The sequence below is a fragment of the Melanostigma gelatinosum genome (assembly GCF_949748355.1).
Source record: "Melanostigma gelatinosum genome assembly, chromosome: 19".
Classification (NCBI taxonomy): domain Eukaryota; kingdom Metazoa; phylum Chordata; class Actinopteri; order Perciformes; family Zoarcidae; genus Melanostigma; species Melanostigma gelatinosum.
The window spans coordinates 16,470,098-16,492,071 of NC_136652.1; the positions used below are offsets into that span (position 1 = coordinate 16,470,098).

The 21,974-nt window shown below is 41.8% G+C and overlaps 3 protein-coding genes across 7 annotated transcripts in view; 2 read left to right on the forward strand and 1 right to left on the reverse strand.

Moving 5' to 3' along the window:
- The first annotated feature begins 789 nt into the window (after positions 1 to 789).
- LOC306793145 (SH3 domain-binding glutamic acid-rich-like protein 3) lies at positions 790 to 2,483 on the forward strand. The gene is made up of 3 exons (XM_079290619.1): positions 790 to 928; positions 1,120 to 1,287; positions 2,370 to 2,483. The coding sequence occupies exons 1-3, from the start codon at positions 884 to 886 to the stop codon at positions 2,430 to 2,432; spliced, it is 276 nt and encodes a 91-aa protein (XP_079146745.1). The 5' UTR covers positions 790 to 883; the 3' UTR covers positions 2,433 to 2,483.
- A 2,426-nt stretch (positions 2,484 to 4,909) lies between these two features.
- rps12 (ribosomal protein S12) lies at positions 4,910 to 7,954 on the forward strand. Its single transcript, XM_079291026.1, has 6 exons — positions 4,910 to 4,981; positions 5,106 to 5,152; positions 5,897 to 6,013; positions 6,213 to 6,315; positions 6,607 to 6,708; positions 7,866 to 7,954. The coding sequence occupies exons 2-6, from the start codon at positions 5,139 to 5,141 to the stop codon at positions 7,926 to 7,928; spliced, it is 399 nt and encodes a 132-aa protein (XP_079147152.1). The 5' UTR covers positions 4,910 to 4,981; positions 5,106 to 5,138; the 3' UTR covers positions 7,929 to 7,954.
- Positions 7,955 to 8,330: 376 nt separating this feature from the next.
- The window catches only part of eya4 (EYA transcriptional coactivator and phosphatase 4), a 39,072-nt gene continuing 25,428 nt past the window's right edge, over positions 8,331 to 21,974 (reverse strand). For 2 of the 5 annotated variants that reach the window (XM_079291236.1, XM_079291238.1), the window contains 16 exons: positions 21,777 to 21,860; positions 21,114 to 21,191; positions 20,377 to 20,443; positions 20,092 to 20,234; positions 19,778 to 19,921; positions 19,453 to 19,535; positions 18,235 to 18,409; positions 16,991 to 17,133; positions 16,700 to 16,783; positions 14,040 to 14,129; positions 13,429 to 13,487; positions 12,958 to 13,118; positions 12,234 to 12,348; positions 11,898 to 12,019; positions 10,379 to 10,479; positions 8,333 to 9,162 (listed from right to left, as the gene is read on the reverse strand). In XM_079291236.1, coding sequence (XP_079147362.1) covers positions 9,082 to 9,162; positions 10,379 to 10,479; positions 11,898 to 12,019; positions 12,234 to 12,348; positions 12,958 to 13,118; positions 13,429 to 13,487; positions 14,040 to 14,129; positions 16,700 to 16,783; positions 16,991 to 17,133; positions 18,235 to 18,409; positions 19,453 to 19,535; positions 19,778 to 19,921; positions 20,092 to 20,234; positions 20,377 to 20,443; positions 21,114 to 21,191; positions 21,777 to 21,860 — 1,730 coding nt within the window. In that variant the 3' untranslated portion in view covers positions 8,333 to 9,081. Of the gene's footprint in view, positions 9,163 to 10,378; positions 10,480 to 10,562; positions 10,664 to 11,897; positions 12,020 to 12,233; positions 12,349 to 12,957; positions 13,119 to 13,428; positions 13,488 to 14,039; positions 14,130 to 16,699; positions 16,784 to 16,990; positions 17,134 to 18,234; positions 18,410 to 19,452; positions 19,536 to 19,777; positions 19,922 to 20,091; positions 20,235 to 20,376; positions 20,444 to 21,113; positions 21,192 to 21,776; positions 21,861 to 21,974 lie in introns of all 5 variants that reach the window. The other 3 variants (XM_079291237.1, XM_079291240.1, XM_079291239.1) reach the window with 3 other exon arrangements.

Below are 21,974 nucleotides of genomic sequence, written 5' to 3' on the forward strand. Positions count from 1 at the left end.
CTCTGTAAAAAGTCCGTCAGAAAGCTGCAGCTGATTCAGAACGCTGCAGCTCGAGTCCTCACTAAGACCAGGAGGGTGGATCACATCACCACAGTTCTAATGTATTTGCACTGGCTTCCTGTCCAACAAATAATTGACTTTAAAATCCTGCTGTTGGTTTACAGAGCACTGAATGGTTTATGAACCATCCCGACCCCTCAGGTCGTCTGGGACCGGTCTACTTTCTGTTCCCAGAGTCAGAACTAAACATGGAGAAGCAGAGTTCAGTTTTTCTGGTCCACATATCTGGAACAAAGTCCCAGAAAGCTGCAGGTCTGCTGAGACCCTCAGCTCATTTAAATCAAGATTGAAGACTTTTCTGTTTGCTGCTGCCTTTAATTGAACCACATTCAATTAATATATTGATCAATTTCCTGCATTTCTGCATTTTACTACTGCATTTTATTTCTTACACTGTTTTTTAATGTTTTAATGAATGTTCTTAATTGTTTTTAAATCTCCTTTTCTTTTGCCTTATGTTTTGATGCTTTTAATGGTTTTATGTGAAGCACTTTGAATTACCTTGTTGTTGAAATGTGCTATACAAATAAACTTGCCATGCCTTGCCTTGCCTATGTACAGTAATTGAGTACATGTAATTCGTTACTTCCACCACTGGCGGTAGTGCGCCTGTGTTTTTGCCTTCACAATTAGCACAGCCAGGCTCTACAACTGAAATAGCATGTCACACAAGTGGGTGTGTCCATGCAGGCAGGTGAGTCGTGTCCAAACCTGCTCACCTTGTCTGCTGTTGCATCAAACCAGCTCCACATACTTGCATTCAGGACACTAGAACAGTCTGTCTTCCTGCATTTTCTTTGTTGTTCTTGGTAAAATAGCAGATATGTCGATCAAAGTGTATTACTCCAGCGTGAGCAGTTTCAGAACGGTACAGTGTGCAATCTTACTTGCTTCATTCTTTTACTTGTTTTATTATAATACATTGGCTTATTAGTAACATTTGACAAAAGGCATGAGGCATGTTGAATTCAGTATATCATACTTCACATGTAAAGTTTGTTTCTGTAGACAAACTGCTCAATGTTGACCATGTATGTAACTGATGAAAGTCCTTTCCAGGTGAAGAAACAGCAGCAACACATCTTCGACGTCCTGAGCAGCAAGAAGATCAACTACGATGCTGTGGACATTGCTCAGGATAGTACAGTCAAGGATTCAATGAGGGCGTTGGTAGGGGACCAGACTGCACTACCCCCTCAGATATTCAATGGAAACAACTACTGTGGGGTAAGTCTCACCCAATAACCTGCAAATGTATAATACGGCATATTGACAAAAACACTTTCTCAAAAGTAATAGAATGTTAATAAAATGTTAATCATTTACGCACTTGCTGCATTTGGAAAGAGTAAAAAATACTTTGGTAGTCTAGGGAGTAGACACAGCAATTAAATAAATATTTACAGTGTAGTTTATGTACACGTACACACACGCTATTAACACACACGTATGTTGGCACACACCCTAACTCCCTAAAGACACACACCGACATTCCAGGTTGCTCCTGGAGGGTTCTGAGTCATTTCATCAGTCAGCTTTTGTTGTGACAGAAAAGCTGCTCTGGCTTTGGGAGTTGCAAAACAGGTTGCAAAAAACGGTTGGTAATCTTACCAAGAGTATGGTCAATTAAAAAAAATCATCCAACCGAAAAACCCAGCCCAGTGTCGCCAACTCTTTTACGGTGAAAACAGGTAGCAGCACCAGCTCCACAAGTTGCTAAATATAGTAAGAAGGTCGCCAAGTCGGCAACACTGGCAGCCCGTCCCTTCAGGCCTTCTTTCAGAGCCATTCACCGATCATAATCATTATGAACGTAAACAGATCATAATGAACCTAAGCAATATTGCTTTTGTTCGTACTCACAGCTTGAGAAAAACTCTGGTGACAAGCAAAAGTTTACGGGCAGAATAAGCGAAAGCAGGCAGGCTTATTACAGCCCGGCGACAGCCACAGACACCAGATTTCTTTTCTTTTTCAGAGCATTTGATTCATTGATTGCTGTCTGGATGTAATTAGAATTTCATCAAAAACATAAAAACTTTTTTAAAGAAGATTACCAACCCTGCCTTTAGGAGGTACAAAGTACTATACAGTTACGATTATAATGTGATACATTTTTAGTTACGTTTAGTTAGAGGATTATATAACATGTACAGCATACACTCTCTACAGTATATGATGATTAATACATATATTAAGATTAGTTTGAAAAATGTGTATGATAACTCTCTCTGTCTCTCTATCCACCCTCACCCACAAATCTCTGACCTCCAACACCCTTTCTTTCTTTCTTTCTTTCTTTCTTTTAGGACTACAAAGCATTTGAAGATGCAATCGAGGACAACGCATTAGAGAGTTTTCTCAAGATCTAAAAGGAATAGGGACCTGCTATGAGACAAGAATAAATATACACTCTATCAACATTTCTGTTTCCTTTCATTTTATTATGATAGATGCCTCATTTATATTTGATGGATAATACCCAAATTTAGGGAATTAATAATCTGGCTTTATGGAAACACAATAATGTACACATAATGGTAAGGATTAATGTTGTGGCCAGCACAGGGGTTTTCCCTTAGAAGACCTCAACAATTCAAAGTGTTCAGTTCAGCTGGGTTTTTTATTAAGGAATCAGATCAGAGCATCAGCACAGCAACATATAAGATAAGATAAAATAAGACAATCCTTTATTCGTAGAATTTACAGGATTACAGCAGCATATAGTACAGTGCAAACAAGAGACATATACAACAATTATAAATAAGTAATAAACAGTAAATAATATTAAGTAAAAAAATCCACAATAACTCAAATATAACTAAAAATATTACATATACAGACAGAATATTTTTTTATTGCATGGTGTATTTATATTGCACAGATTGTTTTGTGTTGTGTGGTCTACTGGGAGCACAGCTGGTTGTGCAGCCTGACAGCGGCAGGAAGGAAGGACCTGCGGTACCTCTCCTTCACACACCGGGGGTGAATCAGCTGGTGGCTTAAGGAGCTGCACAGAGCTGCCAGGGCGTCCCGCATGGGATGAGAGGTGTTGTCCATCAGGGATGATAGCTTATCCATCATTCTCCTGTCTCCCACCACTTCCACCATTTCCAGTGGACACCCCAGCACACTGCTGGCCTTCTTGACAAGTTTATTGAGTCTCTTCCTGTCGGCTGTCGAGATGCTGCTGCCTCAGCAGACCATAGTGTCACCAAAGTTACACACAACCACACTTAAAGGTCACAGGTCTGACCAGTTACCTCTAATAGTGACAGAAGTAACCACAAAGTACTTTTATGTGTGAACTAACAAAATGCGAAACTCAACGGTATGCAGAGTAAACAGAGAATGTAAGCTGCATAAACCTATTATACCGGTGCTTGTGCTCGTTTTATTTGCTTTGTGTGTGTTGAATTTGAGAGCCTCTGTGCAGTGTTGCCAACTTAGCGACTATAAAAGCGACAATAAAAAATAGCTTAAAATGTACATTAATGGAGTGAAAAGTTAATACCAGTAACTCTGGGCCTTTCTCAATACCCAAGTCCACAAGTACGGACTTGTGAACTTTTGGAGTCTGTAATCCAAGTCCAGACTCCAAGTCCATACTCCAAAAGTACGGAGAATTGGAACAGCAGCTTACTTGGTGACGTCACCACGTTGGCCGGTCTTTCTTCACGCATGCATATTTAAAGAGCCGGTGGCGGGAAAAGGGTTGTGGGTTGTTGTAACATATACGTGAATTAAAAAAGAAGAGCGCAAAAAGTCGATATTTGATATAAAACAGTTATTATATACTATATATTATACATTATATTATATATATATTATATATTATAATGGATCGGACCGGGAAGATTGCGGTTGCGGTCACGGTCACGGCCGGTCATCTTTATCAAGAAGCCGAAGAGGAGGCGGCTGAACTCGGGAGGCGAATCCGTGAAAGACGAGCCAAGATGCGGCGGAGGATGGAGAGGAGACGTGCCTTATTAGCATGTCTCTCTTGCTTTGTAAGTCTGTCTTAACATTACCCTTTTTTAAAACCAGTCTACCCATTGTTCTTCTTCGTAACCTGTCCTCCCACTTTTAGGTAGACATGGCAGTTTACTTCCTACACCCAAAGAAAAACGAATGTAGTTTAATATTGTATAAAGTTTCGATTTACGTTAATGTTTTATGGAGTTGGTTTAGTTTAATGTCAGCTGTAGTTTCTGCTGCTGTTGAACTGTACTGGTTATACTGGGAGGTGTTTCTCATATTTAGTCTATCTTTCATATTGGATGAAGGAAACACCTCATAAACAGATTACATGGAAAATACTTTTACATTAAAATATTGCTGATGTTAACATGTATTGCATGGCTGTTGTAATATTAATATAACCTATCTAGGCCTAATAAGCTCGCAGGTACAGAGGTTTGATACAGTAGCAATATAACTATTTAAATATTAAACGGATTATCCTATACCGGTAAAATGGGCGGAGCGAGCCACATCCGGGCATTTGGTCCGTGCTTGGCTTGATGTGAATTTGAATTGGAACAGTACTTGGGCTGAGACTGATGACGTTTCAAAGTACAGAGAAGTACGCATATTGAGAAAGGCCCTCTATTCAGGGACTCTGGAATATTGGACAGTAAACTACTTTTTTCAGTTGTAAAAGAAAACAAGAATAAAAACATTACATGATTTTGAGTTTTGTTTTACAAATTATAGTTATTTTACTCTTATACTGCATACTTTCCATGTATTCATTAATTTAGTTATTTATCAATGTTTTATCTATTTGTTTTCACCTGAGCATTGAAACTACAACAGGCAGCACATTGGACGCCATTGCACAGACGGGGGCCCGGTGAGCTTAAAGCAATGTCGCACGGATATGACGTCCTCTTTAACCGCTACCCGTGAGGAGGACAGGGTACGTTTCTTCGACTGCCGGCACAATCTGGAAGATGAATCAAACATCTCAATATATACATTTGACACAGTGAGCTGTTTGTGATGGATAATAACTCTCCTTTCATTTCCGTTCTTTATTGCAGAACTTTAAGTACACCATCCATCATTAATCAACAATGGCCGAGGAAGGGTGAGCATGACGCTTTTTATGTTGTTGCTAACGTTAGCCCACAATGCCAGATTTCTAACTAACAAAACGGCGCTGACTTTCTGTGGGAAATGGAAGTGGCGGTGTTAGTGATGCTGTATTTAAGTATTTTGGGAAACGTAACTTGGTGCTGACGGTGATAACTGTTAGGTGTAGCCTGTTGATTTGCACAAGCTAAAGCTAACCGACTAGCTTCGCACAGTTGCATGTTAACTGAGAAAGGGGCCACTTCATAGCTCCGCGTGTCACGTTATGGTTGCAGCAGTCAAGCATACAGTGTAGGGATGGTTTAACGTCCATGTGCTTGCTCTGCTAAGTCAAGTAACTTCACTACGTGTCAAAGTCTGGTTGTAGCGACGTTAAGATGCTACATGAATTGTACTAGACTCATTTCCACTTTGAGCAGCAACCTGAATTTAAAAGTAGCCGAAAAAGCTCAAAGCACTTAAACCTAATAGCATACTTAATATTTAATGAAATCCGATAAAGGAAAAAATGAAAATAAGCATTACATCTGTACTGAGGCATAAACCTGGATTTTAGGTGAGCTCTCTGGCGTTTGAATGATGACTTAACTTTCTTTTGTCGGATACCCCTTCACTCTTCAATGAGTGAGATCCGCTCTCTGACAATGCCGGGAAGCTCTGCTGGAATCCACTCATTTGCCATGTCTATATTGGGGAAGTTTAAACTTTTTTTCCCCCCTTGTCTATCTGTTTTTGATAGCGTCACAGCTGGAGGTGTGATGGATGTCAATACTGCTCTCCCTGAAGTGCTCAAGACCGCACTCATCCACGATGGCCTCGCCCGTGGTATCCGTGAGGCTGCCAAGGCTTTGGACAAGTAAGTTAAATTATTTTAGGTCATCAATGTTTGGTTTTGTCCTCAGTGGGTGGATCTCTGATGATATCTTGGCTCCCTATACTAAACTCGTATGGAAGCTTGCCAATGTCGCCCAATTTTTGTCTGAGATGTACTGTCCGATTTTGAGATGCTCAAATGATGTGTATGCCCCTACTGCAATTATTTGATGATTTTGCAGGCGTCAAGCCCATCTCTGCGCCCTTGCAGGCAACTGCGATGAGCCCACTTACGTGAAGCTGGTGGAAGCCCTCTGTGCTGAGCATCAGATCAACCTGATAAAGGTACTGAGCTTGCTCCTCTACACCAAATGAATTCATTAAAAAAAAATGAAAAGGTCATGAATTAATGTTATAAATCAAGACTTCAGACACTGACATGAGTTGGAACTTGGCATGATGTGTCAAGAATGCCACTGTTACCCAATTTCTGTCAGATTTAGCCAAGATTACCCACATTTTGCACATTGCTGCACAATTATTGTTTAAAAACTATGTGAAAGCAAATGTGACTACACTTGAGTGAACATAGTCAGGTGTGACAAGTTTAAAAATGCTGTCTTCACTTCTATTCAGGTGGACGATAACAAGAAGCTCGGCGAGTGGGTCGGTCTGTGCAAGATCGACCGTGAGGGCAAACCCCGCAAGATTGTGGGCTGCAGCTGTGTCGTGGTCAAGGTAAATGATGCTCTGGGACTTTATAGTAGGTCTGCGTTCAAGCCAAAAACCCAATGGGATTGACGTAACTCCCTACACATTGCTGTTAAGTAGATTAATTGAGACTCAACGAGATCTGCCAGTCAAGTGCAGGTGCTGTGCCTCGTGCCATGCAGCTGTTGTTGATAACGTTTGGCTAGATGACTGCCAGGGTACGAGCCCCGTCGTCTACCTGTGATGTATGGGGTCCCTAACAATGGCTACAAATAGGAACATGTGACAGAGCACCATGAGTGATGGGTTATCACTGTAATCCTTCTTTTAAACACTGCTGTGGGAGCTGTATTTGTCCAAATCAAGATACCTCTGTTTTAATCTCTAGTTTCCAAATATTAGTTCTGTATTTTGGGGAAATGTGTAAGATTATGCACAAGACAACTAGAGTATTTCCACATAACATGTTTATAATGGCTTCAAAATGTGGGAGCAAGCAGATACATAGAATGTGTCAACTTGGTGTCATTTAGTGCAGAGCCTGAAAGATGTTTTTTAGGCTGGATATTTGAGTGTTAATAAAAACTTATAATGGCATGTACCTTTAGAAAGTAAGATTTGGTTTGCCAACATGTATCATATGTTTTGGATAAACCATTATAGATCTGAAATTACACCTGTCACTCTGCGTCGGTGGACACCCTTTTGAGGAGGCAGTTTCTCAATCAGTTTCCTGTAGAGGTTTTTACTTCTAGTAGCGAGTGGGTCCACCGTTTTCAGTCTCGCGCACCCAATGGCCACTGAATAGTAGCGTTAAAAGTGCCAACTTATGCCGCAATGTAAATGCTGTATTTGAAATGCTTGAGTTGGCTTTGCACATGTTTTATGCGGAAGGAAATGCACTAGAACTACGTCTTTAGACCTCAAGGATCCTCACAATGTGTTTTTAGTGTAACTCAATGTGAACACTTTCGTTTACAAGAATACACATGGCCCCCTTTTTAACATTGTTTTAGATGATCTCAAACACACCTTTGGCACGTCTCTGCTGATATTTTGGTTGACATACACTGACACAGATGTGACTTAGCTTAACTGGCCAGTAAAATCACCAGGGCTGTGATTTGATGCTTAGCAGAGTCTCTACCCTGCTCAGCTCAAACTGTATCTTTCTGTGTCTACAGGACTATGGCAAGGAGTCTCAAGCAAAGGATGTGATTGAGGAATACTTCAAAGGCAAGAAATAAAATGTCAATAAAAAGTGGAAATGGTAGCAGTTGTGTGAAGTGTTTTCTTTTTTCCCCCTTTGGCTATTTAATTGACCACCAGTAAGTCTGCTACAATCAAACTAAAAATGTAAACACTGCACAGTTCATCATGGTGGTGAACAATAACATCAGCAAGAACGAGTGCCACTGAGATGATGTAAGCTCAAATTGTGGGATTTTTACACCATGATTATGAAAATAAGTCTGGGTATTTCCTATTTATTAATGTGTGCTTTACAGGAGACGAGGCATTTTCAGTAATGTGCTGCACTACATTCATTTATTTTTGGTTGTAATCTGAAATTTGATCAGTTTGAAGATTAGGAAGACAAGATTCATGGGTCATTTGGATAAGTTCTCGTTTATATCTACATACAGACATTTCTGAATAAAGAAAAGACATTCAAACACATTAAGGCACAACACATCATGACGCACATCCTCAATCCCCCCCCCCCCCCCCCCCTGCCCAAACAATTACAAAAATTCAGAGGGAAAAAACAAAGACTCCAAACATTGAATTTCCTTTCCATGACAAAAAAAACATACACCACTGTCCCTTAAGTTTATTGTAAATAATTTACACAAGTTTCTGATGCAGACTGCATTGTGTTGTGATGATTATATCACCAGGAAGAAAACTCTTACCAAAAAAAGCAGCTGTTATTCCCGCACACAGACTGGCTGTACAGAAACGCCCGTGTTTGAAGATGGTTCGTCCGAGGTGACAACAGGCCTGATACTAGTCGGTGTGCACCAGAACAAACCAAACATCAAGGAGGTGCCCAGGAAGTGTCTTCTCCCAGGCCAAGGGAAGTCTTAAGCCTGAACAGGCTTTCAGTCAGCTATAGCTGCAAGGACGGTAGCTATTGGGGGGTGGGGGGGGGGGGGTTCACGGCGGTCTGCTCCCAGCATTGCAACCTCGGGGGGGCTGAGCTTGGTACTAGTCATCTCGCAACCCCACTGTTCTTTTCTTTACCACCGTTGCGTCTTAAGACCGTTCAGAGTTTTGTCAGACAAAAAAAAAAATCACAAAAATGGATGCAGTGTATGTGTTCTTAAATAGTTGTACAAAAGAAGGGGGCTGACCATGTCTGCAGTAACATTGCATGAGTCCGTATTGCTATTAGAGTTACAGGTACTCAAACTCCAGTGCTTGGTGTAGTGCCAGCAGGTCAGAGTGACTGGATATCCTCCAGAAAGGCATGTTGTGCTGTGGAGTGAACATAAATCATTAGAACCAACAGCTGTCGTTTTTCATAGCTGCACACCGCCACCTGAAGTCATGCAAGCTACACTACAGTAGCTTGTAGCTGCTTGCTTTGCAAAAGCACTGCAAACAAAAACCCATGCAATCCCAAGGCCTAAAGGAAAGAGTTCAGCATTTTGGGAAATGGACATCTGCTTTTGTCCTGAGTTAATTTAGATGAGAGGAACTAAATCATTAAATAACTGCAGTTCAATAAGGCTACGGTCAGCAGCTGTTAGCTTAGCATTGAAACTGGGAATGAGAAAGTAGCTAGCTGTGCTCAATCCAAAGTTATAAAACCTCAAAACTTTTCAATGTGACTTGAAAGCTCACTTGTTATATCTTTACAAAAGGGTAAACATGACTGGTTTCATGAGGGATGACAATCTTGTTTTCACACTGCTGATTGTTTGAATTAAACAATGTATAATCTGTTAATTAGTGGGCTATAAAGACCCAGGAAACCTGATTGTTGGCTTTGAATAGGCTACTTGTTTCCCCCTTTATTCAGACTTCATGCTTAGCTAACTGGTTGCAGCATTATGTTCAACGGACAGTATACCTCTTCTCAGCAAGAAAGCAAATAGGCAAATTTCCCATAATGTCAAACTGTTCCTTTAACAATCCCAGCACCCAGCACAATGAATGAAACCCAAAGCTGGAGAAGAGATGGGCTTTATATTCACACTTGAGGAAATATGTCCTAGTATATCACTACGTACTTCGGTTTTGTTGTGATATAACTACTTCTCTCTCACATATATTGCAGTATGAATGAAAAATAAGACTCCACACACCACTGGATAAAAAACAGCATTATTGCTGAATGAATGAGATTGTTCAAAGCTCAATCTCTGTGTACATTTTTTGCAGTCATTCTTTTTGTCAATTGTGACACAAATCAAGTTGAGTCAGGAAGTATATGATACAATTTAGCTGCAGGTGGCTGATAAATTTGGTATATTTGACTAAGGTTGCAATCTCAGATCTTCACCCTGACAGTTGCAATCATAAGTCTCCCGTAACTCCATAAAAAAACAAATAAAAAAACCAGCAAGTAGAACAGAAAAAAAGTAAACGACCATCACAAATCCTCTACAGCAAAGAAAGGCAGGCTTCGTCCAATCAGAGCTCACACTGTGGAGAAGGCGGGGTCACGGTGAGGTTGCGTGTCCATTACCTTTTTGGCCGCCTGCTCCTCTTCCACACCGTCCCCAATTACAACATACACTACTTTCCTGCCAAACCTTTGCATTATGCGCTCAAAGCAACTCTCTTTTCCTGCGAAAAAAAACAAATAAACAAGGGGGAGGAAGGAGGGTCACAAGGTCAGAGGCGTCACAGTTCAGAAGTCGTTTGTTTACCTGGCTGGCCGCATGCTCTTCATCCTTCCCATCGCCAATCACAACATATGTAATGTTAGTGCCAAAGCGGGAGACTATACGCTCAAAACAGCTCTCTTTGCCTGGAGACAAACAAATGGCTTTCACAGGTTTTTTTCTTTATTGTTTAGATGGAAATAAAACACATGAAAATGCAAAGCTGTGTGCATCAAGGGTGAGGTGAAGGAGAGGAGGCTGTCACACACACACACACACACACACACATGAACAAACTGGGTCTAACATCAACACACGCACTTGGCTTTCTTTCCTAAGTGTTTGCGGTACATTGGCGTAACCAACTGAATAATACGCGTGTGATTAAACATAAAGACCCTTCACACCCACGCAGGTGCATTCAAGCATCCTGGCTGATTAGACTGCTGCTCAGGTAAAAAAGTGGGTGGAGCTATGCTGGAATCACGCGAGGTCACCAAACGTCATGAAGCAATTAAGAAGAAAAAAACACTGGTCATCTTGATTTAGAAGCAGTGAATTATGTAAGCTTGCACTCAATAGAGTTATAATAAGTTATTTCGTGTTTTTAATCACAAACGCAATGTCACTTTGGGATTGAAATTCACAATTCAATGATGCGTTTCGACCTTAAAAATACAAAAATAATTCATTTCACGTGGCTTAATTATATTCCCAATGTTACAAGTTATGCCAGTCAAGGGTTCTGTTTCACAGTGCATTCATGTAATTACTGTAAAGTTGTATAAAATGACACTGAGAAATATCACATAACCCTGAATCATAAAGTTACTGTAATTGTATTACTATACAGGGAGCACTGATTAAGAGAAGAATGTATTATTATCACAGTCATTTTATTTATTAATTCCATATATAAAATTACTGCTCCTATAGTATACTACTATAGCCTCTTGCTCAAGGTCGAGTGTGTGTGTGTGTGTGTGTGTGTGTGTGTGTGTGTGTGTGTGTGTGTGTGTGTGTGTGTTTGGCAAAAGTGTAACCAGCATGATCTATTGATTTAATGTGGACTGGGTTCAGTTACACACACAGGGTGTAAAATAAAACACAACTCAAACATTCCCAACCAGCCGTTCAGTGAACCTGAGCCCAACTGAAGCAAGAAGTTAAATATCAATACAAGAAACAGGATATCAGTAACATATGGAGGAGATGGAGAAACATCAGAAATAATGAACAACCAACAAAACACATGTGACATTTGCACCATTAAAATAGCACAAGTCGAATATATCGTCAGTTGATGTTAAATTACGGTCATTCATCCTTTCCATCAATATGAGATTGTTGTTTAGAGTTTATGGAACATGTGCGCCTTACCTATTTTTGTTGCACTGTAAATGTTCTCGACGGGGAAAGCAGATCCCAGACTATATAAGAGAACTTTAGCCAGCGCTGGTATGAGCTGCGTTGTGGTCACCATTACGTTTACACAGTTACTCCTGCGGGACAGACAAGAGAGCACAGCGTCTTGTGTAAACGTGGGTGAAAGGACGGATGAAACGGATCGATAGAGGGATTAATGGATCACGAGTTAATGTCCGTGACTTAGTTCCCACGCTCTAAATCTTGATCTTATTAGTTAACGTGTAGGGGAGGAGTAGGGGGGTGATATCAGTCTGTGAAAGAAAGAACAGACATATAACGAAGTAGCACCTGGAGCTGATGATGGACAGAGACTTGAGTGCATGGGTGACCCAGGAGTCGGTCAGAGCCTCCACCTCTGCTCTAAGCTGCAGCCAGGCGTCTCTCTTAGCAGGACCCAGCAGACCTAAAACACACACAGACACACACACACACACATTAACATTAAAAGCAGCAAAAGGTAAAGACACAATGAGCAGAGTCCACTAGGGTTAGACCCACATGGTCGTTATGTGGGCCTTTCATGATATATCACATTGTGGCTTTACAAACTATAATGATGAAGGTTTTGCTTAATTGGTGAAAAAGATATAAATCACTATATACAGTAGTTTGCTGTTTTCATAAAGATTGACTGAATTCTTTATCTAAATTAAATACAAATGGACAGCATGCATATACCGTATGTTACGTCCACTAATATGTATTTATTTAATTCTTCCAATTCCAGTTTTATTTAAAAATAATATTTTCATTAATGCTGTTTCAGTTGAAGTATCATACATGTAACAGTATTATGCTGTTCAGACTATTATACACTGTGGCCTCTGTCCAGAATACATGGACAACATCATGAAACAAGTCTTTTGGTCCATGAATCTTTTCAGACACAATTTTAATCTGCTATCTTTAATCTGGTAGAGAATGTACGCGTTCAAATGAAGAAAACCTGCCTCTCTCTATCACCCTCCGGTCTATCCCCAGTGTCCAGCAAACTCCTGTCGGATTGGCTTACCCCCCACATTGTTTTTGTACGTGCTATACATCTCTTTGACTCGTCGGTAGCGGAAGGCCAGTTTCCTCATCCAGTCGACCCCGCCGCGGACACCCGTAGCCAGGCACAGGTTGGCGCTGGTTGCAGCTGCATGGAAGCCATCAGTTGCAAAACTGTAAGTACTGTCAATAATAATGATATGTTTTATTTGAAAAATCACCTCTGGTAGAACAAAAAGATCAAACGGTTATTTCATTATTCAGCACTATGAACATAACTGGCAGTGTGTGTTCATACGAATGCAATTCATTACTTCTCTTTAAAATGCAAAGATAAGAAATGACGATATTTTAGTTACATATCGATATATTATCAATAAAAACAGCCAAACAACAGAAAGAAATACTGTGATTTGGAAATTATTATCTTTCTTCAATAACAATTTTCACATCAAACGTATTATTTAAACAATGTGAATTGTTATATCCTCACCTTAAGTCCTGGCCATTGTCGTCTGATGACACATCATCAATGTGTACCTGATCACACTCCTGTGCACACACACACACACAAGTAACACACAAATACGTTACAATAAGACCGCTGATTCCATGCAGGGAGAATTCAAGTGTCACAGCAGCAGAAGTACCAGAACAGATGCATGGGTCGATAACTTCACTTTACTGCACACATTGTGAGCATTTAATACATAGAAATAAAGCATGAAAAAATATATAATATATAAATACCAACATAGTAACTATAAACTGTATTAAGACAAATAAAGTCACAAATTAGCTCTGAAATATAGAAATATGTTTACAGCTATTAAATGGATTTATCCATTTTTCATACAAACAATTATAATAAAACAGCATGCACTAAAATTAGAAGATAAACATGGTGCAGCTCTGACGGTAAGTGGTATGTTACACCACTTTACACCAATAGAGGGTAGTACAGTAGTACTAGTAGAAGTATTTAAGTGCTTAATGTTGTGCTCTGCAAAATTTGAATACTGCGCAAGGAAATCTTATTCAGCATGCCCTTTACAGTTTTTTAAATGTGTGTTTTTGTTTGTATCAGTGTGACGTGTGTCTCACCTCCAGGTCATTGAAGAATAAGTGTGTGTCCGCCAAGTTGAAGATCATCTCTTCCATCCTCAGACCCAGCGTTACCGCCATCGGAGGGTCCTAATGGAAGAGGAAGATAACATCATCACGACCATCATGACATCACCATTATGAAAAACGATTTGAGAGACGTCACTTCCTCTTGTCCCAAAAAATGGTTTCTGCTTTGACACGCCTCCTACTTCACACCCCTGGCCCCCCACACGCTCGCTTTTAGAGTTGGTACGCTCCACTCATCACAGCAGATGGTGACAGACAGGTTGCACTTGTTCTGTCCCATCAACATTCCTCATGCTTGGTGTTGGTGGGGTGTTTTTGGGGGGGGGGGGGAGTGTGTGTCTTGCAGAGAGTAGGCACCCTCAAAGGGATACAGAGTGTATGTGGTATGTGAATGGTTTGTGCGTGTATGCGTGAGCCGGGGGCTCAGCTGCAAAAACCATCATCTGTGATAGGTCAGCAAGGGACGACAGCTTGCCGCACGAATCGCTGACGCCGTCAGACGACCAGAATAGAAAGAAACTAACAGGAAAGATAAAGAAAGTGAGCGAGGCACACGGGCTCAGAAAGTGTGTATAGCGCTCTCCAGAACTTGAGAGCTGCTAATCGTGAAAGCAGCAATTTCTGACTGCATTTCTTTTCCTGCTTCCCTGTCAATCACAGAGACAAGAGGCTCTTGTGCCTCTCAGGTAATGATTGTGTTGGCTGCCAGCCAAAGAGAGTCACTGACATCAGTGGGTGTCGAAACACTCGCGGCGGAAATGTGTTTATTCCCTTTGAGCAGTTGAATTGGGCTGTTGCTTTGGGCTCCATAAAGGCAGAGGTGGCCTTTTAAAAAAAAAAAAAATAGTTTGCCAGACAAGTTCAATCATTCACAGATGATTACTACTTTGTCCCAGCAAAAGTAGCTTGAAACAATTCCACTCTCCACCTCTGCTGTTATCATTTGAGCGCCGGAAACTCAACACCTCGTGATCGTTATAATAACTCTGTGTGTGTGTATGTATGTGTGTTTATTAAAAAGTGAACTATCGTTTAGAGCAGATAGACCCTCACAGCCCGCATGAGAAGGGTGCTTAGGTCTCGTGGTTGCTATGTCAACAGTGTAAACACTATTTTGGGCGAGGTGTGAACAGACACAGCTGCCACGACATTTCTTGAGAGCAGCAGGAAAGGAGGTGAACAAATGCTCTTAAAATTATTTTTAATACAAAACATGGCACGTTATCAGAGGTCACATGAAACCTTATTTGAGCCTTTAACATTTCATTCATTATATCTTTGCAAGCCTTACCCGAACCGTACATTAAGTCTTCACCCTAAAATGAAAATGCATTTTGTCCCCAAAAGGAAGGCTGAGGATTGAGGAGCAGACACAGTGTCCTAAAATTCAAAAACGGCCTCATTCTGAAGGTTTTAAAACTCCGAACAAAGACAGATCGATGCACAAGCACCCAAGTTATGCCCATTAATGACCAATCGCCAAACGTCACTACTGCAGAGCCAATAACAAGTACACCAGTGCCTACAGCCCCCTATCTGTAAAACGCCGGGCCTCCGATGGCTCTATGTGAGTCTGCCTCCAAATGGTGTGTGTGTGTGTGTGTGTGTGTGTGTGTGTGTGTGTGTGTGCTGTGCCAGCTTTTCTTTGACTACCAAACGAGAATATCAGAATGGACTCTGCAGGCTGCAGAGTAGGACGCAAAGCCCGTACAGGCTGGCTGGTGGCTACGCAGGTGCCCACAGGAAACGACATCACCCAATAAAAGAAACCTGTAGCCTTGGCCACATAGGATGATCCCAGATCAGAGCCAAGAACTATTAAAATGAAGGAAACTATAAACAGTGTAGCTGCTAGATGAGAGGGCGAGGCCACCAAATAAGTTCAAAATGAAGATAAAATATTATACATACTTAATAAGAAATGTCTGTCCAAGTGAGAAATGTGCATGTTAAATTATGATTAAACTAATGCAAGCAATAGCAGTTATACATTACTTTTAATGTATTCCTATAACATAATAAATAGTACATTTAAAGAGTTTGTATGTACGTGGTCATCATCACAAATTGACTATAATATTCCTAACGTAGTGGATGTGATAAAATATTGAGGGAAATTAAGCTTATTGGAATGTTATACTCATTGTGAGTTCCATTTAATAAAAAAACTGCATAAAAGTTAAATTTAGAGGTTAAAATTAGGCCTTTTGAATGTACGTTCATGGGCGTATCTTATATTTTCATATTTACTTGTACTAATCTTTGACCAATATTCATCTTTCTAGGCAATTATTTACTTTTAGGAGAAAATTAACTCAATAAACTAGCAACTAAACTAAAAACATTAAAAAAAAATAATAATGATAATTCTTTTCAGCACTAATAATTTCTTTCAGGCCTTTCTGGAATGCTGTCTGTGGCCGCAACAACCTCCACCAATCACAGGGCATGGCATAGCTTCTATGTGGCCTGTGAGGCAAAGCCCAGGGCAACAAAAATAACCTATTTGACTCACTGCTGGTATATTCAGGCTTATTGCTGATTCCGCGTTGATAGATTGACCTGGTGCAGGATGCCTATAGAGATTAAAACACAGTAATAACAGACAGCCAGTGAAGGCAGCATCTTACCTTGCCGTATTTCTGTGCGTAGGAGCCCGTGAGCAGAGAGTGGAAGACGATTATTGTCTCGTCCAGATCCCACACAAACACCCTCTGGAGAGCAAAACAAGTGAGACGATGAAAGACGGTTATGTCCATCCGTTTAGCCCATATGTGCATGAATTGGACAGGGACATGAGTGGACCTGGTCTCTATCAGCCCAGAGGATGCAGATCAATGGGATAGCGCATATCCATTGAGATTTAAATGTAATATTCAGTCAGTGAGTGCTCAGTCAGTGGGTGTTTTTCGGCCCCTTACCTCCAGGTCACTATCAGGGGGAGGGGAGGGGTTGTTCTTGCGGCCCCTGCCCCGGGACTTGGAACCCCCACTCCGGCAGGCTCGGTCATCCAGCTCTTTGATGGGCGTGGAGGGGCTCTGCACTGTATCAAAGTCCCCCGAGACTGTATGGAAACACAGGCAGGGCTAAACATTTGAAACATTTTGAATTTACAAACGATCAAATGTCTGCACAAGCAATCACAAACTGTATTTCGCTGCATTAAAGCATTTGTAATGATGTGGTTTGAGCTGATCCCACAGGTGTCTTAGAGTCTCTACTTCAGGAAAAGCGATAACTCAGACTTTATACAGTAATAAGCCATCTAGTCACAATTCAGGGTAATTGGCACAGCAGATCAACTTCAAAACTACCAATGGACCTAAAGAAAAGTAGCAATGGTACTCTGACTGATTCATGATAACATGCAATGTTAAAGATTTAACAGAGGAGGGGGAAGATGGAGCTGTGCAATAAATGAAAAGGTAATATGAGGCTTTTTTTGCAAAGATACAAAATTCTGCAGGAGCATATACATGTGAGCAGCACACATTCCTCCTCATGCCATATGCTCCCACTGCTGTGTGGTAACCAGAGCCAGACTCTAAGCTTCGGCTCTCATATTGTTATGTCTCAATCAGGGGGAGAGGGAGGGGACCAAGAGAGAAGGGGGGGGGGGGATAAAGACACAGACTATGTGAGCGACAAAAAAAACAACAAAAAAAACAAAACAGATACCAACTGTAACTCCAAGAGGAGAGAAAAAAAGAGAAATCCTTTAATTAGGCTTCCTGAATTACAGCAAAGATAAACCAAAGGGAAATTGTGAAAAAAAGAATACCAAGCCATATTTCTGTACACATGGGTTTACTTACTCCTTCTTATTTTGTCTTCTTTTCCCTCTCTCTGACCCGTCTATAAAAGTGCAATATTTGACATAAATTCACTCGAATCAAATCCTCTGAGGCCAATGTAAACATGCGCCGACCCTCCAATTAGCGAGTGCGATGCCAAATAGCTATGGCTGCAGCCTGAAGTTACTTCCTGTGCTTCATCATGGGTGAAAGAGAGTTTTGAACTCAAGTTACCCAAACTGTGGTATTTTTCTACTGTTTACTCGATCACGGAGCCAGCATGACGGAGCGGTGAGGAACCTTGCATTTCTTTGCATATTCATGAACTGGGGTGGAGTGTTGATAATCTGCTTCTTCATTCAAATACAAACCTGGGTGAAGTTCAGCAGCCTGTCCGGTCATGGCAGGGGCGGGATCTTGCAGCTGGTAGGCTGCCGTGGAGCCTGTGCCATCCACGCTGTTGGAGGTCATATAAGTCCCGTACGTGGAGGCGGAATAATACTGGGCATACTGGTTTTGGCCAAACGTCGTATATGAGGGATAATCCTGCAGAGAATGACATGAATTATGAGCACACAAGAGTGTAAAGACAAGGAGAGGTTCAAACTGACTCTTGAAGAGAGATTTTACAAGTGTTCCCTTCTCCTTTCTCTAATCTTTTATTCCCTCGATTCTGTAGTTTATATGTCCAAAACAGCTAAAGCCTTGTGTTGCTGCTTTCTACTGTCCCAGTGGAGATGGGCGCTTTTATGAGTCAGCTCTCTAAACCTGTCACTACGTCCATCTCCACAAGTCCTTTTTTTATTAAGTGGAGCACGCCACATGAATGCACACACACATGCACAGTTTGTGTGTAGTCAGCAAAGTGTACATGCAAGCATGCACATTCACACATCACATACTGTATACACACAGACTTGCTGTCTATAAGTCTCTGCCTTTCCGTCTCTCTCTCTCTCTCTCTCACACACACACACACACACACACACACACACACACACACACACACACACACACACACACACACACGCACACTATATTCCCCTTAATCCACCCACACAAGCCAAACCTTGACTTTTCTCCCTCTAAACAGCCACATCTATCACAGTGGAACATTAAAATCCCCTTTAAGCATTTTACTACCACAATACAATTCATCACATGGAGAAATATTCAGAACAAAACACTCTTTCACAAAGATTCATTGTCTGTTTCTCTCGTAGGTTTGTTGCAAGTTCACAGTGTAATTCGATTTTATTTCTTGAAAGAGGAAGCATTGTTTGGGAGCATGACTGTGAAACCACTTCTGGTCTCAAATACTATCGCAACTGCACCATACGAAATCCTCGTCTTGAATTTGAGCCAGCATAATGAGGAAACTCAGAGCAAACATGTAGCATGGTTGATCTGCTCTGGAAAGAACTCCCTTTGGGAAAAGGGCTTTCTTATTGTGCCTGGGAAAATGTTACTTGTCCAGCTAACTTTCAGCTGGACGGTAACAGCAGTGCAGGTTTAAACTGAAGGACACACACACACACACACACACACACAGACACACGTGCAGTACCGGTATATAGACTCTGAGGTACCTGCTGTGTGGCAGTGTAGTTGGCGGGGTTGGACACTGAGTTGTTGGTGGCGTAGAGGCCGGAGGAAGGGGTGAAACTGGAACCTTGGAACACAAAGAAGAGGGTGGCATTAGACAGCGGGAACGCAGACAAGCAAAATAGGAAAACACTCTTAAAGTGTGTGCAAAGTCATGGCATTGAAAGGTAAGATCATTTCCAGCAAGAATATAAAAATACTGAGGATATTTCCTTCATTTTTCAACAGGAAAATAATGCAAATTGAAGTGGGAGTAACAAGAGCGGCATTAAAAACTCAAGCGTTTGACAGTGCGTGTTTCCAACTGACCTGGCATCTGATAGGGTGAGTATGCAGTCTGTCCGGGCTGAGGTGTGGTGAAGCCGGGGCTGTAGCTGAGGCCTGTCTGCAGAGGAGACTGACTCTGGGCCAGGCCGCCCTCTGTCTTAATGCCCGGCAGCATCACACCGAGGTCTGTGACAAGAACAACAAGAATATTACACAGTGTTTGTATTCACGGTGCAAATTTGTTTGTCTTTATACGCTAGACCTGTAGTTCCATTTATTCTATAACTTGTATGTGTTTTGTTCGTGCAGCTACTGTGTGTCACGGTGTGTCTTTGTAAATGTGTGTTTATTGATACCATAGGAGGACAGTCCGTATGCCTGTCCTGTCTGGGCGTAAGCAGTGTAGACGGTCGACGGCTGCATGCTGCTGAACTGGGGTTGACCGGCGTACGTCGGCATGGGTGGGGCGGCCGGTGTGGAGAGAATGTGAGGATAGGGCCTGGGAGAGGAGAGGGATGAAAGGTGAGGTAGATGCAAGACAGATGACGGCAGAATAGGACAGTAAAGATAAAGTACAGGAGACGGCATGCTGATAAGGATTCTTTGAAAGCAGCTTCTGTTGTGTACAAAGCCAGACTTACTTTGATGGGTAGAGCGGAGGGGAATACTGGTGGGCTGAACGAGGGCTGTAACCGCTGCTGGTGATTACTAAAAACAGCACAATGATCAAAAACAACAAGGTTATGGATGGTGTCAACTCAAATCTTCTGTTTCCTTTCACATTCAACAAAAGCACCCCTGAACGGCACGGTTCGAGGCCTCGGGCTTGTTTGAGTTGAAACGCTGTTCAAGTAAACATCATTTGAAGCATTTTCAATGGAGAGGAGCCAAGTTCTTCCCTCTTAGAGAGCACTGTAGTCCATGAAACCCTTGCAGCGGGCCTCTTAGTAAAACACAATGTGTGTTTGTGGTCATTGGGATGTCAGAGCTCAATACTGACCCCCCCCCCGCTGCTTCTGAACCCTCGCTGTGTGTTGCTTCATGGTTTTCTGTCTCGGTGCGTATGTGTTTTGCAGCGCGAGGGAGCACGAGGTCGTGTGTGAGTCTAAAAAAAGTGTAAAAATGTCTCTCGCTCTCTCTCATCCCTCTGCCAGCCTTTGATGACGCGATCCAAGGACAGGCAGTACTTCATGGGATTAAAGCTTTCAGCAGGCCTACCGCTGAGCCGAAATGGATGATGGTGCTTGTGTGTTCGTCTGAGGAAAAAAGACTGATATAGAGCTGGCGAGTACAGAGACATGTGAATTTGTTTTTTTTTCCTCTTTAGGAGGAAATAGTACATGAGTACATTTCTCGCGGGCAGATGTGTGTGTGTTACCTGAGCCTGCGTACGTGTCCAGTGCTGTGTCGCCTGACGTAGTGACTGTGTCGCTGTTGTTCATAGGCTCTGTTTTGACTTGAGAAAGACGGAGAAGATCGGTGTTAGGGGAGGCCAGTAATCAAGTACTATCACACACACACACACACACACACACACAAACACACGTACACAAAGAAAACTACCATGCAGTTTGAGTATGGGAGAAAATGCTGTTTGCAGGGTTCCCACCATAATTATTGTAAGATTTCACAGCTTTTAAATGACTTCAACTTAACCAAGTCAAAACACCACAATGACCTAAAAGTTGAACTCCTCCATGATATTTTAAATGTTTGGTAATGATCGAATTGCTTTAACAAAGTTCCCTGATATTGCCTTACTTCCCCGGTAAAACTCATCAAATTCCCCAGCTTTTCATGAATGTCACAATTGGCGGGAACCCTGCAACTATGTTAAAAACTCCACACACACTGAGATAAATCCAATGGGATCCAAAGAACAGGGAACACTGCACAGCAAAAGAAAATCACTGCAATTCTGGAACAAAAGAAACATCAGATCTCGAAACCAGCCTTAACTATAGAAACCCATTCCTTTTGCATTTAAAGTAATACTCTACGACCACTGGCCTTGGATTCACACACACATGCACCTCTGTACCATAGTCCTTGGAGCTCGGGGCGGGGGGCGGGCTGCTGCAGCCCAACAGCCAATCAGCCGTGTTTAGAACTGTCATGTTTTCACCTAAAGGGGTGCAAGGTGGGAAGGTGGTGAGGACACGACGCACTGAGAACCAGATGCCAGTCTCAGCTACTGTATGTCGGACATGGCGTTGATTATTTTAAAAAGTAGACATTG